At 45.2% G+C, this 23,351-nt stretch overlaps 1 protein-coding gene across 1 annotated transcript; it reads left to right on the top strand.

The window, feature by feature from the left end:
• Positions 1-1,610: 1,610 nt before the first annotated feature.
• Positions 1,611-22,590, top strand: DIPK1C (divergent protein kinase domain 1C). Its single transcript, XM_083449830.1, has 4 exons — positions 1,611-1,916; positions 12,345-13,022; positions 17,815-17,979; positions 20,107-22,590. The coding sequence occupies exons 1-4, from the start codon at positions 1,737-1,739 to the stop codon at positions 20,347-20,349; spliced, it is 1,266 nt and encodes a 421-aa protein (XP_083305956.1). The 5' UTR covers positions 1,611-1,736; the 3' UTR covers positions 20,350-22,590.
• The last annotated feature ends 761 nt before the right edge of the window (positions 22,591-23,351 follow it).

The following is a 23,351-nucleotide window of genomic DNA, read 5'->3' as shown; positions in this document are numbered from 1 at the left end:
TAAATCTCTGAATTTTACCCACAGTTACATGAGAGTAATCCTCGTTGAATATAGGAGGACATACTTCTGAGTAACTGTATGTAAGGCTGTGCTACAATTAATGGAATTTTGTTGACCAGGAGCTGTCTATGTGACCTATTTGACGTGTTACCTCCTTTGCATTCAGATTGGATGTTGCACTAGTAACAGCAGCATGCCGGCAGTAGTATCCTGGATACTGTGGCCAGAGAATATCTGTAGAATAAGTGATATTGATATTAGTGAGCCAGCGTGGTTGCCATGTATGCAACCAATCGCAATATTCTGGGATTATCAGTTTATGCTTCTGTAATTCCAAGGCTGTTGTTGCCCATTTCATTTCCCAAGCCTATAATTCAAGTGGAAAACTTACATTGGCTCTATAGGATGTACAATGAATTTGAAATTCTTTCGGCAACTCTCTCCCCCCCCCCCCCCCCGCACACTTTGATAACCTTCTTGAAACCTCTCATTTGTGAAGACAGCCTAATATGCCCTTTGGCTTGTTTGAACAAGATACAGTACAGCAATGCCAGCATTTCTTCCCCATAAAGGACAAATTATACTGACAAGCTTGCAACCATCTATGGTTTGGAGGTGTTAAGATAGGAAATTAATTAAGATCAGATCATGGAGGAGAAGGGAGAGTGGCAGGAAGGAAGGAGTCATGGAATTGTAGAGCTGGGAGGGACAACAAGGGCCATCAAGTCAAGGAAGGAGATAAAAGTGAAGGAGGGCCATAGAAGGACAAGAGGAAGGTAGAGTTATAGCCTTGCAGGGGTGCCAACTTGAATTAAATATGGGGGGGAGGTATGCACCGCCCTGCATAATCGATCACGTGATTCCGCACAAGCACACCTTTAAATAGCAATGCTCATCCATTTCGGAGGGGGGGGGGTCCAAGTCCCCTCAAATCTTTTATTGGGGGGGGGGGTCTGAAGGATTGGCTCCTTTGTATTCTTGTCTTTGTAATATGGCTTTTCATTTAATTTACGACGCCCATCTCATTTGGACACGTAAGTAAATTAGTATATACTGTACTACTAAAATATAGCTTATAACGGAAAGCATATCGGGGCGTCAGAGTCCCCAAGGAATAACTGAATAGGACCGACTTGCATGTGCACCTTCGAAAAGGAGAGCATTCCGGAGTCGCCTCTTTCAAAGTGTCCATCAACCATCTCGATTTTGAAAGGAGCAGCGCTGCGGGAGGAAGCGCGCTCTGTCTGCCTCTCCCTCCTCGCGGGCTTCCTCCGCGTCGGCGAAAGTTTGCCGGGCGGGCGAGGAGGGGAGCCGCGCAGCTCCCGTCCGAGGGACGCGGCAGACAAAAGGGAGGCGGACCTACGTGGCTTCCCCTCGAAAGGCAGCGCTGCTGCTGCTGCTGCGCCGACGACGACTGGTGGCCGCGGGCGACTGCGAGGCGGCGCGCTGGGAAGCAGGCGAGGAGCGCGGCTTCCCCGGAGGTCAGATGCGCGCCGCGCTCCGCCCGTGCACTTGGCTCTTGGCTGCGCCTTGCAAGCCGGGCGGGCGCTCAGGTCGCGCTGGAGACTTCGCAGGAAGCGGGGAGGCGTCCGCGCCTCCCTCGAAGGCAGCCCGGGGCGCGCCGGCGTCGCTGATGGATCGCCGGGACTCTCCTGTCTGCTGCACGGGCTAAGGAGGGAATTCCCTGCAGCAGCAGCAGCCCGGACGGGCGGGCGGGCGGACGGAGTGTGCAAGGCATGCCCGCCTTGAAGCGCCTGCTGAGAGCCAGGCTGGGCAGGCGCTGCTCCGCCGCCTTCTGCCTCTTCTGGGCGGCGTGCGGGGCGGCAGGGGGCGTCTTCTTCTTCTTAGCGCACGGCGGCGTCCTCCTCTCCGGGCGCTGCACCGACGAGCAGAGCCACAGGATCCTGGCCAGGCTGGTAGGTGGCCGGGGGCGGCTGCGGAGGGGAGAAGGGAAGGGTGGCCCGAGGGCGAAGTCCAGGGGAGCCCCCTTCAGACCGAGCAGGAGAGACCCGTAGTCGGGGCCAGGCTGTTTTGCGCCCTAGGCGAGCCCAACTACTTGCACAGATAAAGCACACCCGCGGGGGGGGGGGGGAGCTAACTACAATTGCCCAATTGTGCAGGACCTACCTGCTCCCCTCCCCAACATTTTATTCAAGTTGGCACCCTTGGATAGAACAGAAACCAAACTGTATAAAACTGTGCCCCTCTAAAGTGTGCGCCCTGGGCGCCAGTGGCGTAGCATGGGTTGTCAGCACCCGGGGCAAGGCAAGTAATTTGCGCCCCCTAACCCGTGGATTTGCGCCCCCTAACCCTACCCCCCAGATGTTGCGCCCGGTGCGGCTGGCCCCCCCTGCACCCCCCACGCTACGCCACTGTAGAATTGCATAGCACAGAAAGCAAACAAGTACCTACCTGGTAACTTCAATGTGCTGCCCCATCCTGGGGCATGTTGACTTGAAAGTCCCATCCTGTTCAATGGGACACTATCCCAAGCAAGTGTGTGTGCAATTCTAAAAGCCAGGTATTTATGGAAGCTGGGTCTTCTTTCTGTTTTGGGGAACAACTTAAAAGACTAGATTCTAGAAGGGGAGGTGGCAGCATGAATCGATATTCCCACTCCATTCCTCCATACGATTTCCATGCAGTGGCGTAGCGTGGGTTGTCAGCACCCGGGGCAAGGCAAGTAATTTGCGCCCCCTAACCTGTGGATTTGCGCCCCCTAACCCTAACCCCCAGATGTTGCGCCCGGTGCGGCCGGCCCCCCCTGCACCCCCCACGCTACGCCACTGCTGGGCGCTGCCTCGTTGGCCTCATGACAGCACCCGCCCTACCGGCAGTAATGCCTTACTATCTGATCCGAGGCCGGGAAGCCGGCAGACTGGTGAGCGTGGTGGAGAGGAAGGCAAGGAATCCCACCATAGGCATAGTGGCAGAGGCAGTTCTCCGTTTGCCCCTATCCTTCTCCCTGCTGAATTCTACTGGGACTCAGGAGGGAGAGGAAACTGACAGGCAGGACCACTCCCTGGACTGGTTGCTAACTAAGAAGGCAGGCAGGTGAGGGCAGACCAATCTTCATTGACTCCACTGCCAAAAACGACATAAGGCTCGGCCACACTTCTTTTTTGTTCTGAGATTTGGAACAAACGTCAACCAGCACAGAACCAGTTTGTTCCAATTCAACGCTGAGTGGCAGGTTTTCCGAGAGAAAGCGGCAGGACGTGAAATGGCCCTCTCGGATCTGTGCCTCAAAGTCATGGGGCAAGCAGAGGAAATCTCAGACAAAATAGGGGTGGCTGAGCCTGTAGATGCACCAGTGTGGACAGATCCCATCTCTGGGTGAATCCTATTTTAGAGCCAGGCGAGCTAGTAGACATCATGGGAAGGAGGTTGAGTCCTGGTGGGCAGCAGCAGCAAAAGGCCAGGTTGGATCAAAGATGTCAGAATTAAACATTCCCCCATGACATTTTCTGGACGTCTTGACTCATGTGCCTTATAGATTGCTTTGCGGCATTTATTTCCTGTCTTCCAAGATGGCTTGTGTGGTTCTCTGCTCTCTTTTTTATCTTTGCATTAACCCAGCAAGGCAGATTAGACAGTCTCATGCTTAAACATCCTAGTTTAATAGAAATATGAACCTGCCTGCCTCTCGGGGAAGGGGTGAAGCTCAGTGGCAGAGCAACTGCTTTGTATCCAGAAGGTCCAAGGTTCAGTCTCCAGGTGAGACTAAGAATGAACCCTGAAACCATAGAGAGCAGTTCCAAGTAGACAATACAGAACTAAGTGGAGCAGTGATTCAATCTGGTATAAGGCAGCTTCATATGTTTATAGTCCAACATTCTATCCACTACATCATGCCACTTCTCTATTGCTCAGGGAAAAGATGGAGCTCAAGGCCAATTGAACTTAGTAGGACTTCACTTCTGAATAAGTGACCATGGGATAAGCTGTAGGCATTGATTTAACAGAAGAGTAAGAGTGAAACAGGAATGTGGATGGATAAAAGACCTTGAGGGGGATTAATAACTAAAAAAAAAAAATGTGGGTGGAAAGCTTAGTATTTTTGCAAGAATTTTGAGCTGTGGATACTTACTGTGGATACAAGTGCTTAATTTGTAAAATGAGAGGTGCCTGGAGTTTTTCATGATTTTTGCTTGAGAGTACCTTGGTTCCAGATGTTAGGAGCTGATTGCTACAACTCAGTGATGGGGAAGGAGGACATCTCCACATGCTGTCAGAAAAACAGAACTCCTGGATTATATGCAATTAGCAGGCATAACGTGAATGTGAAACAAAAACAAAAATCCTATAGATACACCTATACATCTAAATAAACTTTATTAATTTTGTTAAATGTTGTAATGCTAACAGTGCAATCCCATGCATTTCTACTAAGAAGTAAGCCAAACTTAGTTCAATGTGACTTTCTCTGAAGTAGGTGTGCTTCAAACTGCAGTGTTCTACCGATAATTGATATTCAGAAGTGCTTTTTATAAACCTATCCATCATGTGTCAAGTACCAAGAATTGAATGTATAAATGCAATCCGGAAGTGGTGAGACACGAAACGATACAAGGGCAAACATTACTAGAGCATTATCTAAAATCTGTTCCTTTATCAAGGTGGTCTGCATTAAAGGTGTCTCTCACGATTAAAATGGCACACTCAGTTTTCAAAGGAGCTATTAATTTTGGTAGAGACTGAGACACATGAACTTTCTGTGCAGCCAACCATTTGGTACATCAACTATGTACCAAATGTTGGAGAAAAGTGGGGATAATCCCCACCTTTCCAATAAAGCTAATGCAACAAAATCCTTGCTTATGGATGTGCATGAGACAGCCGAGTTCAGGAGTGCTTTCTGCCAATGGTATCTGAGCCTCCAATTGTACCTGTTCTTGGAAAAATCAGACCTAACCTCAGACATTCATATCTTACGGTTCAGTTGCATTATTCCATTTGTAGTAAGTCCAGTTGCACTCAAGAGGACTTGCTTCTAGATATGTATAGGATCGCTTTGTTAGTCATTCCCCCCCTTCAGATAGATTGCTGCAATTCACTCTACTTGGGGCTGCCCTTGAAGGAAGCCTGGAATTTGGTTCTGGATGCTTCAAACTGTCTGAGGATGGCAAGATGGGCTGTGTTAGGCCATGTTAGGCAAGAGGAACTATAATGAAGCAATTAATAGGATGGTGTTAATTGCATCGACACAATCAACATGATGTGTAGCTTGGCCCAGAGTTAAGCACTTATAAATCCCATTCAAATAAATGGGATATAAAAATACTTTGGGTTATATCCAGTGTTAGCCCTGTTTGGGACGCGGGTGGCACTGTGGGTAAAAGCCTCAATGCCTAGGACTTGCCGATCGCAAGGTCGGCGGTTCGAATCCCCGTGGCGGGGTGCGCTCCCGTTGCTCGGTCCCAGCGCCTGCCAACCTAGCAGTTTGAAAGCACCCTTGGGTGCAAGTAGATAAATAGGGACCGCTTACTAGCGGGAAGGTAAACGGCGTTTCTGTGTGCGGCTCTGGCACGCCAGAGCAGCGATGTCACGCTGGCCACATGACCCAGAAGTGTCTGCGGACAGCGCTGGCCCCCGGCCTCTTAAGAGAGATGGGCGCGCAACCCTAGAGTCTGTCAAGACTGGCCCGTACGGGCAGGGATACCTTTACCTTACCTTTAGCCCTGTTTAGATCAGACCCCTTGAGATTAATGGACACGAGTAACTTAAGTTCATTAATTTTAGTGAGCTGCATTCAATTGAAGTTTTGTGCTCCCATAAGCCAGCCCAAGTCCCACTAGGGCAGCAGGACTCCTCCTTCCCTATGCAGCCTTTACCCACGTTACCCTCCCCAAAATCTCTTTGGGAGAGTCGGGACAACCTCCAGAACAGGACACAGAGCAGGAAAGGGAGATTGCTCCATCTGGCATACAGAAATGCATGTGCCAATGAAACAGTTGTCTTAGTTTCCCAAACTTGATTCTCCAGCTGTTTTTGGACTACAACTCCCATCATCCTTAGCTAGCAGGACCAGTGGTGTTTTTTTTTTTTGGAATTGTAGACCAAAAACAGCTGGAGACCCAAGTTTGGGAAACCCTCCCATAGTGTGATGTTTAATTCCACCCAGTGGGTCTGCTTAGTTGGATACAATCCTTTGGTTTGGCTGTGTTACGTTTTCATAATTTTGTAGTGCCAGTAGCATAGTATTCTTGGCGGCAATTGTTCCACATTCACTGCTTAATTTTAAAAAATCGGGGAAAACATGTACGTCAGTAAGATGCTGTCACCATGTTTTGCCACAAGGTGCCATGCCATTCCCTTACCTCCACTGTGCCATACCATAGTTAATAGATTATATAGCCAATTCTAGCTTGGTGGCCTGTAGATGATAAAGGATCATGCTTTTGAGTAAAGACTAATGGGAGCCAATAAATCCTTGATGTCATGAATTGGAGATTTGTGAAAGTATTGGCATGAAAAGCACCAGGAGACGAGCAGCCCATGCTGATGGAGTTTTGCCTGTGCTTGGGGGGGGGGGGGCTGAGGGAAACAAGCCAGGCTGCTGATTAAGGGAATCGTCTGCTGCTTGCAAAGCATTTGCCACTGTGACTGCATCTTACACCTTTGAGGCAGCAGTTACTGTCAATTAAAGAAGACAGAGCATTCAGCTGCCAGGTCTAGCTGATAAAACGCAGTAAAAGCAGACGGGGGGGGGGGAAAGGCAATTTGTATTTTCTAGTGAGTTTTCAAGGCAACTGTGTAGGTGGGCGTGAGGCTGCTCAGCTCAAACATCTGCAGTCCATATCCATTAACTTCCCCTGATAAAATAAGAGGATTTATTATTTTAAGATAGCTGGAGGAAGGTTTGCTCTGTTTTGTCTGTGCGACAACACATATCTAGAAAGTAGGAAAGTTACTCCAACGTTTTCCTTGCTTTCAGCTGCATAGTGCATTCTTCCTAAGCATATAATATAATAAACAGCACAAGGGGCAAAATAATTTCTTGCTGGAAATCTGCTGCAGCCTATAAAATGCCCTCTCTGCCCAGTTTACACCCAGATTAAACCAGAGCACCTGTGTGTCTAGGTGAAATGTTGTGTTTGAGCTGTGACTTACAAACATTTTCGGACCAAAATATTGTGTAATGGATTGTCTCTCAGCTTTACAAGATGAGCATAGAGGGTTAAATAACAGGCCAAATTCCTTTATTTGCAAAGGGCTTTTGTCAAATGGGAAAGGAAGCCTAATGGAAATTAAATAATCTATTACGGTAGCAAGCTATTGATGACTATAAATTTTCCTGTGTTGTGTATAATAAACGAAGACAAATTATGTGCTTCTGCAGCCTTGCCAACTTCTTGGAAAGAGCAAGAGGATGAATTCTTTCTATCCCTTCTCCGTGGCAGGCAGCTGCAGTGCTGGATACCTCTGAGATACAGAATATTTTCCATTTCCTCCGGAGCTCTGCTAGAGCTCCAAAACAATTTGGAGGTATCTGACATAGCTTTGGGAATCACATCTGCATTATTCCCTTTGGCCTGTGTCCTAACCTGGATTCCAGAAGCAGAAAAGTTATTTGTAGCCTCATCCACAAACCAGATAAGCCAGAGTGCTGCACTAGGATTTAAGCTAGTTCAGTTCTATTAACTCCAAATAAACTAATTTGGTGGGGTTGGGGGGTGCCTGTAGCTCTCTAGTTGTCGTTGGAGTAAATTCCCTCTCATCCCTGATCATTTGCTGTGCTGGCTGGAGCTGATGGAGTCCAACCACATCTGGAAGGCCACAGAGTCCCTATCCCTGAACTAATTTGTCTTACATTCTAACAGACCAGTTTAATTGGTTCCCAATTAATCCACGGGAAACTAACCTTGTGTGTTTACAGTCTAGTCCTCAGAGTGGTTGCATGATTTCTTTAAGGGAGCTTTGTTGTTTACTCCTGACTCTTTGCGATCGCTGGGAAGCTTTTGGATCGGTTGTTTATTGAGCATTTATGCTGATATGTCCACATCAAACTTATGTGGCGGTTATATGACTGACACTAGATGTTTACTGAGATTCATCCTGATATGTTTGCACGGAGGCCACACAGCTAGTGAGAGTTATCCTACCCTTTGCAGTGCAGTTTCCCGTCACTTTTATTATAGGTTTTGCAGTTAGAAAAGTGACCAGATGATTACACTAGAAAGGGAGGGAAAATTCGTGTGAATAAGCAAGCTCCCTGGAAGCTCCCTCTTTCACAAGTAGGGGTGGGGAACCTGTGGCCCTCCAGATGTTGGACTCTAACTCCCATCAGCCGCAGCCAGCATGGCCAATGGTTAGGGATGATGGGAGTTGTAGTCCAGCAACACCACAGGGGGAGATGCCAAGGGAGCACCAGCTCTTACAAATATATAAAAGGGAAATGGATTGCTTTAGCGATTGGCTATAAAACGGATATTCTCGAATTTACTTCCATCTGTCATGTCGTACTGCTTGCATTAGTGAATGGCTTCAGGCAAAATCAGTGCTACTATTTAAATGCAGTTTTTTGAGTCTCTGCACACAGAAGTCTTTGCAGGCATAAGTAACGTAGCTTTTACAATGGTGTGTGCTGCGGTACTCACATCCATTTGGTTGAGCTACAGGCTTTCGTGACCTTAGGAGAACTTGGCTCTGGAGATGAGCAAAGTATGCAAAATTCTCTCTGAAAAAGGCTGGGAAGCATAGTGATTTGATATGCCCTAGCTATGATGGATGGATATAACATTTCAAATGATTGTTGGTAGTGGGGATGGGGGAGAGGTGGAGATGAAGAATGAAAATAATACTTGAGCTCACAGGTGTTTGATAAAACCAGCATGCCAGGCATTCAAGACAAGCTGCTTTGGGTTGTATCCCATGAGGACTTTGTGCTGTTCGAATGCACTTCCAAAGTTGGACACTCATTTTGTTGCCAATTCAGCCCTGACAGCTGAAGAACCCTCCACAAAACAGCATGGGATGCAGGGCTACAGTAGGAGGTGTGGTGGAATTGGTGGACATCAGGGCTTTGTGGAAGTGCTTTGTGTTAGTGCAAAGCAACATTATATTCAGCCTTCCTCCCCCTTTTAGAATTGTAGGAAGGGACCCCACGGGTCATCTAATCCACATTCTTGCTCTTTGGAACTTGCTATGATGGTGGTTTTATTGCCCACCCTTCAGCCTAATCACATTGTAGCCATTTACTTGCTATTTTGCGACGATGGTAGCAAAGCTGATCCCAAATTTAGAAAACGTGGGGCATTGCCGCCAGTGGTGGTGGTGTTCTCTTCAAGATATAGCTGACTGATCTGCTTATCAGGAAGAATATTTCACCCAGGGGAGAAACTTGGCAGAGCATGTGACAAGTTCTACTCTACTATTCGTGGCTCCCAGAAGGACTCAGGAAATGGTATAAAGCAGTGTTTCTCACTGTCGCTCCCTTCCGACCTCATTTCCTTCTTGTGGCCCATCCCCTGCCCTACCGGTAGAAAGGTAGCTACTTAAATATTTTGTTTCTAAATAGAACATTTTCTTTATAATTTTTATAATTTATACAAAATACAATTACATTTAAAAAATATTCTTTTAAGTATTTCTTGACCAATGGGACCTTTGTGCTTGTTGACCAGAAGCAAGCTTTTTTATATCCGGTTCTATTGTGTGAGGGATAACTGAAGATCACCTCTGTCCATTTTGTTAAGGCGGTTCCGCATGAGGCTTAGTAACTCTTGCATGCAGCTATGTACCTCCTTTTGCAGTAGTGCTTGCGTGAAGAAACAGCACACCCTCATAACTAACACTGCTGCAGTCACACAAGATGCGGGAAGCTTAGTGTGTGCAATGGTAGGGTGTGGAAGTGGGAGAGAGAAGGAAGCAGATGCGACGTTGCCACAGAGGGCGCATGGCACTGCACCACTGAGAAGCATGTTCGTTGCTCTGTGCACTCAACTTCTCTGTTTTCTTTTCTCAGTCACTTTTCTGTTTTCTTCACTTCTAACTTTCCTCTGTGACCTCCTAGTCTCATGCCATGCCCCCCCCCCATTTATGCGATTTTCACCTGTGGCTCCCTTGGAATATCAGGGGCAGGCGGGCAGGGGACCATATGGCCCCCAGTTAGGAAACACCGGTTTAAAGATAACTGATAGCAGTTCCTCCATAGCACTCTTGGAACTATTTATTGGCTCTCTCATAGGAGCATGCAGGGTTTGCTTCCAAACTTGTATCTGGGAGGCTTTTGTGTGAAGGTAGCATTTCTATGTGTTGTGTGTGGTGAGGCATAAAAGCTGGCAGACCATCACCATTGTTGGAGATGAGCCAAGGCAACTTGGCATCTGATAAATATAAAAACATGGGGCAGTATTCAGCTCCTGTATCCCTTCAGCACAAGGATTTCCGCTTGCACAATGGGATTCCGCCCCCCTTTCCCTGCAAGTACCCTGCACCCTCTGCTCCAGAGCGTTGGGGGAACCCCTAGAATGGATTTAGGGGTTGCACAGGGGGAGAGCATTCCATTGCACAAGCAGAAATCCTTGCACCGGCAGAATGTTTCGTGAACCCTGTGCTGGATTCTACCCTTATATTCTGTACGTAATCTGTGCCATTTGGAACTGCTCCAGATTTTGCTCTCTCCATCCCTCGCATGCCGAGTCCATAGCCAATAGAATGTAAGCTGGCAGAGACCTGGGAATGGGATGAACTGGCTGGAGAAATATGAGCGAGCCTCGCGGGGCTTGCATTTTCTGGGGTCCAACATTTCTCTCATGTGAAAATCTATTGTGGGAAATTCCTGGCCTGAAGAATGGGGTGTGTGGAGGGGAAATTAACACAGAAGTTGGTATCAAGCCACTAACTGGCTGTCTGATTTTCTTCATCTTCCACCCTAGCCCACGTCGGTCATCTTGTCCTCCAGAGAGTTGCCTGGAATAGACTTTGCAGCTGCACTTCTGGAAGGTCTGAATGGACACAGTTATGCAGATTGCTTACACTCCTAGAAACAGAGGGATGGAAACAATTATGGCTGGAGGAAGGGACTGGCAGGGGAAATCCTGTTTATTTATTTATTTTGGTGCATTTGAGATGACCACATAACTATAGTGTCCTGATTTCTTTTTTGTCTCTTTGGTTATGAACTGCAGGATTTGCAAACCACACAAATATGTCCCATCATACCTTTTGTCAGTGGACACCAAGTGACTTACCAGCAGGTCTTGATTAAGAGACTGCCCAGCTTTGTTGTACAACATGCATGTGGTTTTTGTTTCATTTTACAAGACCCTGCATATTTTCAGCTTGGCAGATAACAATTTTAGGATGAACAGAGGCAGATTGTAGCCCTGAATTCTGTGTGGTCACAACTCCCCATGCATTTCAGTTGGTCCCACAAAATGTTTTCATAGCAAGTTTCTCCACCGCCGTAAGAAAACCCGTATCATAATGCCTTACAGCTGTTTATCTTTATCACTGCTTTTAATCATTGTGTAAAATTTTAGGCTTTCCGGCAGCCAGTTTTATGTGTGGCAAAAAAAAGTGGATGTGTCTGTGTTTTGAAGCAATAGGCTTCATATTGCTCTCTATGATTATCTGAACCCTCAACCACCATGTGGGTGTACAGCAAAGGCGACAGGCCCAAACCAACGAGGCACATTTTTATGTGTCTTTACACATGTGGCAGAGAAAAGGAAAAAATGTTTCCAAAAGTACAGACCAAACTCACCCTTGGCATAGCATCCAAAGGAACCTGAACTTAGGGTGTCTCCTGACAGTATTTTGTGGGAGGGATTCAAGTGCATACTAGAACTTTAGAAATGGACTTTCTGCATGTAGGAAAGTGACAGGGAAATGCATTGGAAAAAATTGGGTTGAATGAATGGCTAATGGGCAGATGTCAGCCCATAGAATAATCGGAATGAATGCTCAATGAAATTTGGATATAAATTAACCAATACACAGACTTTGTGTAAGCATATCAGGATGAAAGCTCAATAAATAGGCCATCTAGAGGGAACCCTTAGAGCAAAAGTACAGAGCTTAAACAACATGAGATACAATTGACTGACCTTTGTGGGCTGTCTGTTTATGAGCTTGCTACCCTCGAAACAACAGCTAGCAAGAGTTTCCTGGGAGTTTATGACCTGTCAGGTCTGCAGGAAAGATGGAATAGCAAACATGGGCAAACATCTCCCTCAAACTTTCCTGACACCTTTGCTGTGTTTTACTTTTGTCTGTGTCATGGAGAACTTGAGTATGTAAAGCTCCTGCAGGGATTTGTCCTCTTCCTCTACTCTTGATGTGACTGGAAATGGTGGCTTTCTGCTGTCAATTGATTCTTTCTTTCCACATCTCTCCAGTGCCTTGACTATAGAAAAGGAGCCTTGACAGGAGACCTTTGCGAAGACTTGTGTGTGGCACAGAAGTTGATATACAAGCGCTGCCTTTATTACGACAGAGGTAAGAAGGTCATCCAAGCTGACTGGAGAGGTCGCCCAGTGATCCTGAAATCCAAAAATGAAATCTTCTCTAGCTACCACCACCTTGGCTTTCTGGAGGAAATGGAACCGCAGGGTATTCCAGAGGCAGAGCTCCTCCTGATGGTCGCTTTGGAGATCAAGAATGTTCTGGGTCTAGAACTTCCTAATAACACTGTGGTGCCTTTGTGGACGAAGGGGAGGGGCCCACACTGGAAAGCGCAGCTGGCTAGCATGTGGTCCCTACTCCAACAAGAAGAATATATTTACTTCAGTGTGCTGCAAGACTTCAGTAAACATGTCCTAAGGGTCATTGGCTCCTGTGGCCACTTCTATGCTGTGGAGTACCTGACCGCTGGGCATACCTGGCAGAAAACTCTCTTTTCTGTGGAAGATGCGGTTGGCGTTTCCTTTTCTGGAATTCAAAGCAAGGCTAAGGCCATCACTGAAATTGCCATCAGCTTCCTGGATATGGTAAAACATTTTGACAATGACTTTTCTCACCGGCTTCATCTCTGTGACATCAAGCCGGAAAACTTCGCCATCCGAAGTGATCTGACGGTAAGTGAGGACCTCAATGTCATAACTGTGGTTTGGGCACATGTAGCATGCAACTCATAACCAAAGGAGGTCTTCTCCACTGATATCCCATATGCAGAGCCCTGTGTCACACAAGTGTTCCCAAATGTTGACTGGCCTTGGAAATTTGTCTGCTCGGAAACATTCATACCATTCATTTAAAGCATATGGGTCCCCCCCCCCACAAAAAAAATATTATAGGAATTGTAGTTTAAGGGTGCTGGGAATTGCAGCTCTGGGAGGAATAAACTACAGTGCCCAGGATTCTTGAAGGGAAACCATGTACTTTAAATGAATGGTGTGGATGTGAGCCAATGACTGACTTGATGAATCTATCACCTATCTTGTTGTCGGAAATCACTTGCCTTCTGCAAGTGGGTCCTGCACTTGAAAAACTGCCTCTCTTGCAACAATATGTTCTGAACAACACAACAAGATGTTTTTTGACCATATGAGCTATGTACCAAAAATCAAATAACATATAGAACAAGTGGGACTTGCAACAAAATGTTGCAGTGTGAAGTACTCCTGTTCTAGCCTTTCCTGGGATATTCTCTTCCCCCACCCTATTTTTCCCAACAGAGACTTAGTGTCCTATGGTCACTGAGCACACTTGATTTGTTTCCCTCCCTGTTCTTTAGTGTTTTCCCCCCTGAAGATTTGTGTGTGTATGTGTACTTCTGCTAATTTCCAGGTTCCCAAGCTGATATCTCCATCTAGCTGGTGCTGTTTTAGCTACAAAATGGCTAGAATTTCCATAACTTGGAGAGTCAAGTACTTGCCTTGAGCATCTTCTAGAAGTCTGCTGGCTTATAGCTGACATACAACATAGAGGTCGTGGACAGAGGATGCTTTGAGAAATTTTGTTATTGATTTGATCCATTGTGAGCCTTTGGTGAATAGAAATCCAATTCAATAGTGGGCCTCAGCTGATATTTTTTGTGAAGATGGAGCCTTCTATAGAAGGCTCTTCAAATCATACTCTCAGTTTAACTTAGAGCAAATTAATTTCCTCCTTTAGAGTGAAAGTAGAATATGTTCATTAACACGGCTGCCAGCAGAGCCAGTATTTATTAAGTATGCACACAGAACTTTGCACTAGAACGTGCTGTGCAAAGGTTAAGCGTGTAGTGATTTAAAGGCATATGTGTGTTTTTACTCTCCAGTTTATTTTTGTGTTTGTTCAGGTGCGTAATTAGAAGCTAGGGAATGGGTGGGAAGCAGCAAAAAAGTGTGAATTATTAAGTGAAAGAGATTTTGTTTTTTTAAAAGCTCTGCTTACCATATGTTAAATCAGATTCAGCACTGTCACTATATAGCACCACTTCATTCGTTTGAGGATGTCTTCTACCTGATCAGATTACAACAGCATCCTTCACCCATAGGGAACTGCTAGCTATTCACCAACGCCATGCCTACATGGTGCTGACAGTCCTGCCCCCTGCCTGCCCACCCTGTCATGTACCTCTTCAAGTCAGAACTGTTAATTCGCTGGCTGCCAGATAGTGGTGGTAGCCAATGACTGCCTCCTGCTCCATGCTGTGCTAGTTGCATTGCTGGTTTAGTCCTATTGATTGGACCCAGACTGTGATTCATTGCTTTGTAGGTCTGTGTCTGAGTCTGTCCCTGAGTCATAGGGCAAATGTCAGCCTTGGTGCCATCACATCTCAAGCTTATTCATAGGGAAATGAGTGGTGGTCAAGTTAGGCTTGATAGCGCTGCCAAAAAAGTCCTGAAGAATAGTGTGGGAAAGCAACCAGTCTCATGAAAAACGTATAACTTATTCCAGCAAGTGCCAATGCCTCGCCATTTGCATTAATCTAATATACATCAGGATTTGCAGTTGGAGGGCAAACATGTAGAGATCACTCTTGATTTCTGGATATGCCTCTTGGGACTAATACCAAACTACTGATGACTTCCTTGTTGCATCTTTGTTGTGTGTGTCTTTTGTTGACTGCTTTTTGGCACACAAATTGGCCCCGAGGCGGCCCCATGCTTGGCTAGTCTGCCAGCATGAGTCTTCTGTGTGTAAACTAATGGAATGGCTGGTATATTCTATCTCTTTTCTTCGGCAGCCTGTATAAAGCTGAATTTCAGCCAGGCTACTTCACATACAGAAAATAAAAGGCAGGCCACGCACATTAAGAAGTTCTGGCCCAGTTATGTGCCTAATAACAATCCGCCAAACAAAACCCAGTAGCTGGATTTTTTTTTTTATCAGTGGACCCACTTTAAAAATTAGGAGCTCGATGAAGTTAGAGCAAGCTGCAGAATGCTACAAACTAGATATGTTTCTGATATTGCCTGCACGAACTTGCGAAAGGCCCCGGGGTGTGTCAGTCTTCTAAAGCTTTCCAATAAGTCTTCCAAAAACGCTTCGAGCTGAGGTCTGCTCAGAAAATGAGAGGGCCATTTCAAGTTCAGTACTTTCACCCCGTCACTCAGACAACTGTGGGTTTGAAAGCTGCCTTTCCTTCTCTCACTCCCCATTACTTTAAATGTTGTTTTTCAAGTGCAAAGAGTGTCCACTGTGGAAAGTGTTGTACTGACAGCTTGGAGACTAGAATTCACAGTTCCCATTATCCACAGAATGAACATGAAGTTGGCAGGCAAATATCATTAGAAGCACTATTATCAACTCCTTTTGCTTTAAGGGTGTAATCCTATACTGGAAATCTGCTGGCTGAGGGGCAACAGGATTTTGCGGCAAACCTTGCTGTGCTGGCTGAGTGCCAGGTATGCCCCTGAAACCCTCAGAACAAAGTCATAGCAAACATCACCACTATCCCTCCAACCAGCTGAATTAAAGGCTTCCCAGCTTCTCAATCTATTTGCAGTTTGTGGTGTATTCTGGGCAAATTTTAATCTTTTTCTCCCCCTTTAAAACTAAGAAAGGTGTGTGCAGAACAAAATGTTAATATCAATTTTGTGAAGGATGGCTATCCCTGCCCTTGATACCTGGCATAGTCTCTCCAAAGCAGAGCCCTTATTCCTTCTATTGTTTGCAAGCACACACTCACACACACATTGTCAAAAGACTTGGGTTGATGAGGCTCTCACAGTTCAGCAGTAGCCCCACCTCAGCAAGATGCAGTTGTCTACATTTCTAAAGCATTAAAACAGGTGAGGAACCCTTGGCCCTCTAGATGTTGTTAGTCTACAGCTCCCATCATCCCTGACCATTGGCCAAGCTGGCTGGGACTGATGGGAGTTCCAAGTCCAAGCGCATCTGGAGGACCAGAGTTCTCCTATATCCCTGCTTTACAATTATCCCAGTTCAGAAGAGCAGCATTGATGTGGGTATGTGCTTTCTAGGGGATGTTAAATTCAGGTTCCCACTCAGCCATGAAGCTCTCACTGCATATTTCTGGGCCACTCACAGTTTCTCCTTCCTAATCTCCCTCACAAGGTTGGTAATAAAAAAATGGGGTCAGAGGGTATTCTGCTTTGAGCTCCTTGGAGGAAAGGTGGACTATACATAAAATCTCTGCACAAACCTTTGCTGATCTAGAGGGTGGAAATAGCTTACTTATTTGGATTTCTAATGGTTTTCTTGTTGTTGCCCCACAGCGATGGAGAGTATCCGGACGTGGGGAATCCTCAGCAGTTGATGCTACTGACAATGGAGAATGTAGCATCTCAGAAATAGGTTAAATACTTGAAAAACAGATGTAATGGAGCAGTTCGTGAAGCGATTTCATTTTTTCATAGAAGGAATGAAAATATTGTATCTTGATAAGTTGAAAATGACCAAAACACTAAGTTTACCTGGTGACATGGTGACTCCAGAAGACCAAAAGGATGAGGTCTGTGCTATAGATGCACCAGAAAAAGAAAGTTAAAAACCCACCCATAGTTGTCATGGGGACAGTGGAAATAGATTCACAGACAAACACCCCAGGCAAACAAACAATAGCTGCAGCCACAGTAAATGAATGAATTTATAACATGAAACTCTGCACTTGGTTAGATGTTGACTTTATTTTTATTTTTTCAGGATTGCCAAGCTTTATTTTAATGTTTTTGCTCTAATGTGTTAGGAATGTAGCAGATGTAAAGCATGGAAGAGTAGGAGCCAGAGGGGAAGAGAAAGAGAGAAATCACCACAATTGGAAGCAAATACTGTATTATTGTCTCAAGGGGGGTAGCTGTACGTCCACTAAGTCCAGCATCTAAAATTATCTAACTGCACACAATGGGTGGGCCATTTGGTCACCTGAACATAGGAAGTTCTTTTATACAAGGTCATTATACTTAGCCCATTGAGCTAAGCCTCTTATTTTGTCTCCTCTGACTGACAGCAGGACTCCAGGCCTTAGGGAGAGGTCTTTCTGATCCTTTTAAATAGGAATATCAGAGACTGAACCTGAGACCTTCTGTATGCAAAGGATGTGCACTACCACTAGGCTATGGGAAGGGTCAGCTTGCTAGAGCAAATGGAACAGAATTTATGTCATCACAGAAACCACTCCCCTTGTGAAGGAGAATTGACCTACCTTATTCCAAGGCTGCCATTTTCTCAGGGATCTCCGAGAAGAACTTCCCCTCCTTTCACGCCAAAGTTGTCTGTTACTCATGCAATTCTGTTTCAAGCCTTGGTGTTGCAGAGCTAATCAGCGAAAGCTCTTCCACTTGTAATGTCTAATTTTCTCTTGCATTCATCTCGGAATGCTTGAATCAGCAGTCTTTAGGGCTCAGGAACAACGAGAGCAGAAAAGTGGCAATTTGCACGGACTGTTGTCACCCTTGAATGCATTTTTCTGGTTTGCAGGTGGTGGCTATTGACGTAGACATGGCTTTCTTTGAACCGAAAATGAGAGACATCCTTGAGCAGAACTGCACAGGCGATGAAGACTGTAATTTTTTTGATTGCTTTTCAAAGTGTGACCTGAGGAGCAGAAAATGTGGAGCAGAGAGAGCCAATAACAACCTCCAAGTGAGTGGCTACGGGCTTATTTGTCTCCCTTACTGGATGCATGTCTTGACTTTAAAATACCCATGAAAGTGCAAGTTTAAAATAAATGATGCTGCAAGCGACTGTCACTTAAGGACTTATTCACACATGCATGCACACCACTCGATGACTGCAGCTCCAAGCAGTAGCTTCCATGGATGAACAAGCTTTCACAGATGTAATCAACGCAGGCAGAGTTTCGCATCTTGCTGCATCATCACCTCAAGCAGAGTGTGTTTCAGTGAAGATGAGTGACATCTAAAGTGGCAGCGTTCCATAGCTGGTACAGGGTTGCTGCCAAAAATGGCACCCCCATGGCAAATTTTGTTTACTGCCGTAACATCAAGTGATACCACATTGATGCAGCGTCACTGCTTTGTCAGGATAGCTAACTTCCAACAGTAGCCAAAGGTGTTGCACGGAGGGTAGGAAATCTCACATTGTAATGGCATTGCATCACTTGTCAAGTCCTTCTAAGTCCCTTTCACTCGTCATAGTAAAGCTGGGCAATATCTGGTTTTCAGCATTGTGATATATTGTCTGCTAAGCATCACGATATAACAATATATCACGATGTTGGAAATAAGGTCATACAATAGTACCTTGGTTCTCAACCTTAATCCATTCCAGGAGTCTGTTTAACCCCTGAAACCATTCGAAAACCAAGGCGTGGCTTCCGATTGGCTGCGGGAGCTTCCTGCACTCAAGCGGAAGCTGTGTCGGACATTCGGCTTCCAAAAAATGTTTGCAAACCGAAACACTTCCAGGTTTGTGGCGTTCAGGAACTGATTTGTTCGGGAGCCAACCCGTTCAAGTTCCAAGGTACCACTGTAACTATGTAGAGGTGAACAGAATAATGCTACTACTTAGGGGTCTAAAACTGATACATTTTTACTTACCTTTAACATATTGTTAGAACTGGTATTTTGTAGTACAAAGCAACAGGGGCAGCAGGAATCATGAGAGAAGCAATGACCAGGTTCACGATTTCCCCCACATCACAATATTTTACAAAGCACCCACATTGTGATTCACAATATGTGGCCATGTAAAATATTATGAAACCATGATCACGAGGTGGACTTCAAAGCGGTTTTGGGCGATGCATCAATACATCGCCCAGCCCTACATCATAGGTCCCGCGTTGCTCTACGCAGAAGGGGGCCCACACTGAGCAGTGGCACCCACATGAACAACACTACATGGTAGGGATGGACCCTTCATACCCTACATGTGTGAAGGCATAATTGCTACCTAGAACCCAGCATGCCTGCGGTTCTGGATTGCATGGAAGCCTTTGCACATATCAACTGTACATTCAGAGGCTCCAGATGTCCACATTGTTTGTGCAGATGGTAGAGGGCTTCCTGGTGTTCCTTTGCAAAGTAATAGGGGAACGATCAGGAGTGAAGAGGATTCTAAACAATTATGCCAGTGCTGCTTAGGGTGGCATTCCCCTTGTAGGTGTACCATGTAGCCCAGCTGTCATCTGTGAGATCAAGTGATGTATGGACTTGTGTGTGAACTGGTGACTCCAGCTATGGATGCTTTTTTGGAGTGGAAGCAAATGGGCTCTTCTACCTATCATTCTGAATGAATTAGAAGCCTTTGTTGCCACTAGGGATGGACAGCCTTTGTCTGTCTTCTTTTATTCTTGTTGGCACTCAATCATAGGTCATAGGAAATAATAGGAAATGAATATTCCTCATGAGACCTTCCCACTCAGTGTGGAAAGATCAGAGGGTGATGGGGATGGGAACACGGGAGGCAGGGATGGTGTGTGTGTGTGTGTGTGTGTCCACAACACACCTTGTGTCTTCATGCATTCCTTAAATGCCAGGAGAGAGCATATACACTCCTTTTGCAAGTAAGATGACAGAGTGCACTATAGTTTGCATTTGGTTTAATCAACCAGAGAGTGCAGGTTTCCTGCTTCCAAAGAGCCATAAACATTAGAACTTATTACTGAACTTAGATAAATTATATGACTTAACAATAGTCTAGTCACATCAGCAAAATATATTTTGCGTGAAGATCTGAGCCTTAAAGTTGGATGGGACTAAAAGATCTTGTGTGTGAATTACTGCTTCTCTCTCTCCCTTTCCACAGGTCATCTGTGAAAAAATATTCCGTCCCTGGTTTTCTCTCAACTTCATGGGATCTGCTGTCTCCTTTCCCCTACAGCTGCAGTTACAGAAGGCAGTGCAGCATTGTGCAGAAGCCAGCACCAAAGACATTGGCCATCATCAGAGCCATTCTTCACATTCTCTTTCTGAGTTATACCATTTGCTTCGAGCTAGTCAAAAGGAACTTCAGAAATCCAGTAGCTACCCTCATCTAATTCACCAATGATTATTATTCAGGGAAGAAGGACTTTACGTTTTTTTCTTCTTCCATTCAATAGAATTAATTTCCACTTAATGACTTCTGACTGTGCTTTTCAAAACTGTGATTTGAAGAGGTAGCGTGTTTATTATTAATACTCTTTGAAATGCAAAAATCATTTTTATTGGACTCTGTTTTTGCTTCATTCCTGAACCCCTGCTGTTATTTTGCATTATATTGTTTATCCAAAAAGCAGCAGCACCCATCCAAACTAATGTCTGACCCAAGGGTGGAACAACATTTAAATTTCACATGTGCTTTGGAGATGGGGGGGGGGGAGAACAGCTTGTAAGATTAATTCAAGTTTGAAAATAAAGAGCTGGGGTGGAGTGGTCACCTGATTAATGTTTTATTCAATAGAGATTGTGTAGACTAAGATCTTTGTTAGCAAGAAAGGGAATAGATATTGGAACGAAGGATAGTTTTCTCACTGCCTGCCACCCATCGCTATTTAAGTCAAAATAGACTAACAATGTTAGTGGTTACAATAAAACTGTTTTGCCCATTGATTACAATAGAACAGAATTAAGGCTACAAAGGTTGGGATCACAAGGCAGGGGTAAGCTACCCTGTGCCTTCTGTTGGACTACAACCCCCATCAGCCTCAGCTAGCATGGCCAATGGACAAGGATGATGGGAGTTGTAGTTAGATTAAGCACAAAATTGGCTACCCCTCGTACCTCATCCCAAGTTCAGCCTGGGCCATTACTTCACTATTTCAACTGCAGCACTGATAGAACCAAAGGAATTGGCTCTCCGCAAGGACTGGGACCAGAGCCAAGAAATACAGTACCTTGCACTTGGCTTGTCAGGTCATAACCCAGAGTGGTGGTCTACCTTAAAATCCCTGAAAAGGTGGGACATTCAGCAGTTGTGGCTTCTTCCACCTGTTTCTTTTCAGTCTTTCTAAACCCACCTCTATTCCTCCTGCTGTGGATTAAGTCCTGCTTATTACAGTAGGTGAACAAGAGGTTTGGTAGGGTTGAAAATCTGGACAAAGTTGTTGAGCCTTATGGGAAAAATAAAATCCATTTTTGAGCTTTTTTAAAAAATGGAAGATAGACAAAAACGGCACTGCCGGCTTGGGCTACCATGTACCCAGATTTTCCCGGACATTTGACACTGCTGCCAACTGCAGTATTCAGGATATGTCTGGGAAATTCTGGACGAATGGCAACCCTAGGTTTGAGCAGAGGAGAAGTCATGGCTGCAGAAATGCCTCTCTAATTTGGAGTTAAACCATCAAAATGAGTTTCAGCCTCCTGCATCTTAGGTAGAATTGTCTGGGACAGCAGTTCATCAGAAACCACCTGAACTTCACAGAATTGCCACCAGTGAACCTCTGTCCAAACAACATCAAAGGGAAGTTTGCATCATTATATTGTTCCCGAATTGCCTCAGACCTCCAGCAGACCGGAGAGGGGTTCAGCAAATGTTTGGGCACAGGGTTTTAAAGAAAAATGAATGAAAGCATGCATCATGACAGTGTGGGTTATCTGGTAGAGATGAAGGATTGAGAACCGTGTCCCACCATGTTTAATTGTCAAGGATAGGCACTGGTTGTGTATTGCACTGTCATCTTGATGGCATTAATCTGTGACACAAATGAGGGTGAGAGAGGATGTCTTGGACTATGAAGGAATATGTTGCTGACACAACATAACAATATTAATAAACGTACAGATACTGCCTTCTAGGGAAAGAAGCACTACGTTTTTGGGCAGGCTACTGGGGAAGAGCCCCAATCCTTTCATATCCCTATAATATACAGGAGGCTTCCTCAACCTCGGCCCTCCAGATGTTTTGAGACTACAATTCCCATCATCCCTAACCACTGGTTCTGCTAGCTAGGGATCATGGGAGTTGTAGGCCAAAAACATCTGGAGGGCCGAGGTTGAGGAAGCCTGATATACAGAGTGCTGTTTTTATGCATGCTACATCTCACATGAAGCATAGATGGAAATGCTATTGTGTCTAATTTAACTGTGGAATTTGGGGAGAAGAATGAAATCTATGTGCATAGGGGTAATTCTGATCCTAAGGAACACCAGCGGCACCATCCTAAGCACATTTAGTCAATGGCAGTCGCTCTGAGTCAAATGGGGCTTACTCAAAAGTAAGTGTGCCTAGGACTGTAGCTTAAAAATACTATACCAAAAAAGAAAAACGACACTTGAGTTTTGGAATAAAATCTTCTGTTTTTCATAAGATCGCCAGTTCTTGAGAAGATTTAATAAATGTAACTACATATGGCAAATTTATTCAGCGCCTTGAAGCTGTAAGCTCATGGGTCACCTCATGGGTGTAGATTATGGCTCTGCACCACAAATTCTTTAGGTGTATTATGCCCACTCCATTTTGCCATTTGTTTAGTCTACGAGCACAGTCCTGTTAAACTATTCCTCACAAACTTTTCATTAGCAAAGCAAATTAATTTTTTTGGTGTGTACCTGCAATACCAAACTGGAATTCACTGATTTTTTAAAAAGGAATTATGCAAGTTCCAATTGTTGAGAATGTGAGCTTCATAATAGTAGAGCTCTTGGCTCAGAAAGCACTCTGGTGGAAAATAATAGAGCAACTCCAGGCAGCTGCCTGGAAGACTTGGCTGAAGAGAGGGCACTTGTCACACTTTCCACCAGACGAGGGATTGTTTCTTGAAACTGATTAGCTTCTTTGGCACTGTGCACATTCGTGAGTAAAGATCATCTTAATAGCTGCCAGAACCTCATAGAACCCAGACGCAGGCCCAAACAAGACATGGGATGAATGTTTGTTTTAACCAATATCAGTCTCAGTAACCTTTGAGTTTGAGCAGACGAATAATGGAAGTGGGTGGGGTTGCTTAACCCATCTCCCCTGGCCATTTTCTTACTCAAAAACCACACACCCCAGCTGTTTTTCCATCTGCAGAGGAAAAAATATGCAACGGTGTGCTTGATTTTAATATGGGCCTTAGGAGATGAGTT

The sequence above is a fragment of the Podarcis tiliguerta genome (assembly GCF_965153285.1).
Source record: "Podarcis tiliguerta genome assembly, chromosome: 7".
Lineage (NCBI taxonomy): Eukaryota > Metazoa > Chordata > Lepidosauria > Squamata > Lacertidae > Podarcis > Podarcis tiliguerta.
The sequence above is the reverse complement of the archived record's forward strand: the minus strand, read 5'-3'. Positions and strand labels throughout refer to the sequence as shown.